General features: G+C 42.0%; 2 protein-coding genes across 2 annotated transcripts; both read right to left on the bottom strand.

Moving 5' to 3' along the window:
• Nucleotides 1–377: 377 nt before the first annotated feature.
• On the bottom strand, nt 378–1,727 carry EAE97_012082 (uncharacterized protein; the record flags this gene model as incomplete). Its single annotated transcript, XM_038882596.1, has 2 exons — nt 378–1,316; nt 1,368–1,727. 2 exons carry the CDS (start codon nt 1,725–1,727, stop codon nt 378–380), a joined length of 1,299 nt encoding a protein of 432 aa, XP_038726565.1.
• Nucleotides 1,728–2,313: 586 nt separating this feature from the next.
• On the bottom strand, nt 2,314–3,610 carry EAE97_012081 (uncharacterized protein; the record flags this gene model as incomplete). The annotated part of the gene is made up of 3 exons (XM_038882595.1): nt 2,314–2,535; nt 2,610–2,964; nt 3,033–3,610. The coding sequence occupies 3 exons, from the start codon at nt 3,608–3,610 to the stop codon at nt 2,314–2,316; spliced, it is 1,155 nt and encodes a 384-aa protein (XP_038726564.1).
• Between the last annotated feature and the right edge of the window lie 255 nt (nt 3,611–3,865).

The raw sequence follows: 3,865 nt of genomic DNA, 5'->3' as shown, positions 1-3,865 counted from the left end.
TCAATCCATCTCTGAGCCAATCTCATGCTATCTTATCCCGTCAAGCCCGAACCATGGGAATGATTGGAATGGGCTTGACATGGAACAGAGGATTGGTTAGGTAAAAAATCACGAAGCCGCACAACGAATAGAGAATAAAGGAATTATGATCCCCAGCCCCTACCGATAATTTCTCTACCCCATCATATTGACTGGTTTATGATATCAATAGTTGATATCAGCCCATCCCATTCCCCAGCACATCAAGAAAATCTTCATCACAAAGGCCATCAACATACCAAGTAAATCACGCTATGTCTTCACTTGATGTGTTTGTAATCTTAACCTCATCTACGAAAACAACCTTTGCTCTTCTCCGAATCAAGGATCGATCCGAGTCAAGATGATCGACGCAGTCTTTTGGTGTGAGATGTATCGTTGTCTGAATTATTGCTATTGGTATATATGCGTTTTCGAGTGTTGGTGATACTAGCAGATTTTCGAAAGGTGTCCGATTTTTGCATGCTCTCTTGACCCGAAGTATCTTGTGGATAGTTTAGGATGTTGATAATTTGTATGGAATCTGGGGATTTGGTGGCTTGCGTGAGTTTTTTAGTATTCTTGGCTTCCATAACTTCTGAAGTACCAATAGCTGGCATATCTTGTGGGATGCTGTTTTTTTGTGAAGTACGATCCTGAGTATCGTGACTGAGCTTATGTTTTCTGGAGGTGACATTCCGCTGAGACTTTCTTGCCCTTATTCCCTTCGTCTCCTTCTCCATTTCCTCCGTCTTTGCATGTCTCTGCGAGTCAATATTCCGTTGAGACTTTCTTGTCTTCGTCTGCTTCGTCTCAATTTCCTTTCCTCCTCCCTGTGTATTTCCTCGTGGATCAAGAACCCCGCGCCTCTCAATCACCGTCTCTGATATGCGCCGGTGCAGTTTCATCGCGGGTTCAACCCCTATTACTTCCATCTCTCTCTCCTTTCCCCCTACAGATGTATTTCCGCTAGCCCCGGGAGATCCACGTGTTTCGATATCGGTCTTCAGTATGCGTATCTGTTGTTTCAACTCAGTTTCACCCCTTACCCTTTCCAATCTTGACTCACACCACTCCTTCAAAGCCCAAAAGGTCTGCTCAGAATAACTCAGTACCCTAGAAACCCACCTCATTTCTTCATTTTTGTACCCGGCCGACTCCATTTTAGACACCAACTCCGAAAGTGCCTTCTCTGCTCGACGTTTTTCCAAGCTCTGATTTGATATTTTGATAGTGGAATTCCATTGCGCCATCCTTGTGTCGTACTCCTTGTATAATTCTTCAATGTCGCCGAGACTCTATGAATTAGTTATCGACGTTGCGCATTCAGCGAGAAGTTGCATGTGAACCTCTTCTTTGAGAGATTCATCCGGATTCTGGCCCCAGTGACGAGCAATATCAATTTCTTCGAATGTGAGACCCCAATCTGAAAGAACTCTTAGGGAGGATTTGTATTTGTGATCATTGTCGTTGTTGTTGATCTTAGCAGATGTAATAGTGGGCGTGGGAATTTCTTCCGAGTGGGATGGTTGTGGCGTTGTGGAATTGGAAGAAGAAGTTATATTTGGGGTCGGTAAATACTGCTGATGCTGTCGCAATCTGATATCGATATAATGAAGCTCTTCAGGGTGAGGCGCATAGTCGACAAGGCTTCTTGGTGTGTGGGGTGAGTGAGGTAAGATCGATGGAGGTGTTGAAATAGTATCCATGACAGTGAATAATTGGTTCCGCTTTCGTGTGCATTGATTAGGGGTTGATAGGTGAGATGTTGAGCACGTTGGAATTTCAAATACAATATGATGATAGATTATTTTCTTATGTATGATTGACGTTGCGCTGAGTTGAGTATTGTGGAATTGGAAGAAGTACAAGAGAAGGTTATTTGATGCATGATGCGTCGGAAATGGTGAAGATATCACTTGATATACAAATTTTACGCGTCAGGTCCGTGTCAATTTACGCGGCTCGAGTACGATAGAGCTGATCCACCGCGGGATAAGGCTGTGTGGGTATAATGCTCATCTTTCCTGCACGAATTATCTAACAACACACTCTCAAATCTTCCAAGGTCGCTGCTCTCGAGTACTTCCTATTGCAATATTCTGCCCCGAAGGCAGTACCCTTGGAGGGCTAAGCACCATTTTAAACTTTCAATCATTTTTCTCTTTCCCCCTCTTCTTCGACAAACTAACCATTATCACAACGACAAAAGCAACGACAAACAATACTACCTGTAATAAGATTATGAAGATAGTCAAAGAGATAGGTAGTATCATTGAACCAAATCAACTTGCATTAATTATCGCTAGATTTCTCCGCTGACAAGAATGACCAACTGACAAGCTCTCTCCAAAGTTCTTCGTTATACTTCTCATCCTTGACATCCACCTCGTCCCATCTGATACTCTTCCTGATATGAATACGTAATTCCACCGGCGCAGTCTGATCCCATGTACCTTCATTCAATCTCGCTTCAACAACTCGAAAATGGGTTTTTGTAAGGAAGATTGTAACAGCCTTTAGGATTCTACATTAATTTATGTTTCAAAGTTTGGAAAAAACTGAAGAGTCTTGAGTAAAATAGTACATACCGATCTTGTAACCCAGCCATTTCCTTTCTCATCATCCCTTATCAATTGACGATAATTTTCACAATTCATTCGAGGATCGATTTGTCGAGCTAATAATATAAAAAGACAAAATAACTCGACACGAAGAAGGGTTGAGGAGTTATCGATGCTATTCTTATTTGTATTATCGATATCGGCAGTCGCATTTCCCATATCTGTGTCGACATCGGCAAACGCAATACAACCAAGACATTGGGGATTTTCGAGTAGGGATACAACTCTCCATTCGCTTAAGGTTGGAAGGCCCGAAGTATTCTCGATTTGTTGAGTATTACCTTTATGAAGTAATGTATCATAAAAAACTTCCTCTTCGAATCTGTTTATATAGATGAAAAGTTAGCTCTTGTCATGTTGTGTGCATGAAGGAGAAGGAAATAAATTCACCTCTTCCAAGTTGACAATGATTGACGCTTTTGCGATAGAAAAGAATTATCTCGAACCAAAGGTAGAATTTCTGATAAAGTATAATGTGTCAATGCAAAGGTATTTGCAATATTTTCGGTCCAACAATGAGGGAAATCGTTCCGAGAATCGAGGACTTCGTCAAGTTTTGACATTCGGATTCTTGTTTGAGTAGACTTGGAATAACATCTCAACTTTGTGTATACATCCTTGAGATGCTTTTGTGCAAGTGGAAAGAAACTAGGGCGGTGATGATTATTCTCTACCTGGGATGATTCTTCAGTGCATTGAAGAAGGGCAAGAGGAGTAGAGTTAAATGATGCGGGTGTGCAAGCGATGTCGGAAATTTCGATGTCATTCTCGAAGGAGGAGGAGATTGACGTTGATAGAGATGGAGATGATGATGATGATGATGACGATGATGGCTTAGGTTTTGGTTTTAGTTGTGAATGTAATTGTGGAGGCGACCTGGGCCTCGATTTTGTTTTGGTCTTGGGTGGTGGTGGTGATCCGAGTCTTGGGTTTGGGTTCGGGTTTGATTGTGATTGTAGTTGTGCCATCAATAACTGAGATGGTTGTCGGGGTGGATAAGCTAGGGTCACTGTCCGCTTGGCTGTTGTCCACGACCAGTCGAAAATCAAATGAGTTCATTTTGCTAACACCTGGTATTGTAGTTTCGAGATCATGTAAAGGGAAGGAGATCGTTTCGGACAAATGCTTCATTCTATAGGATTTGTGTAAAAGAAGAGAATCACAGAGAGAATTGAATAAATGAGACATGTCCCTTTTGTTGTGGTCTGGTAAAGGAGCCATGA

Source organism: Botrytis byssoidea (assembly GCF_014898295.1).
Source record: "Botrytis byssoidea strain MUCL 94 chromosome Unknown BBYS_049, whole genome shotgun sequence".
Classification (NCBI taxonomy): Eukaryota; Fungi; Ascomycota; class Leotiomycetes; order Helotiales; family Sclerotiniaceae; genus Botrytis; species Botrytis byssoidea.
Note: the sequence above shows the minus strand (reverse complement) of the source record. Positions and strands in the feature narration are given on the sequence as shown.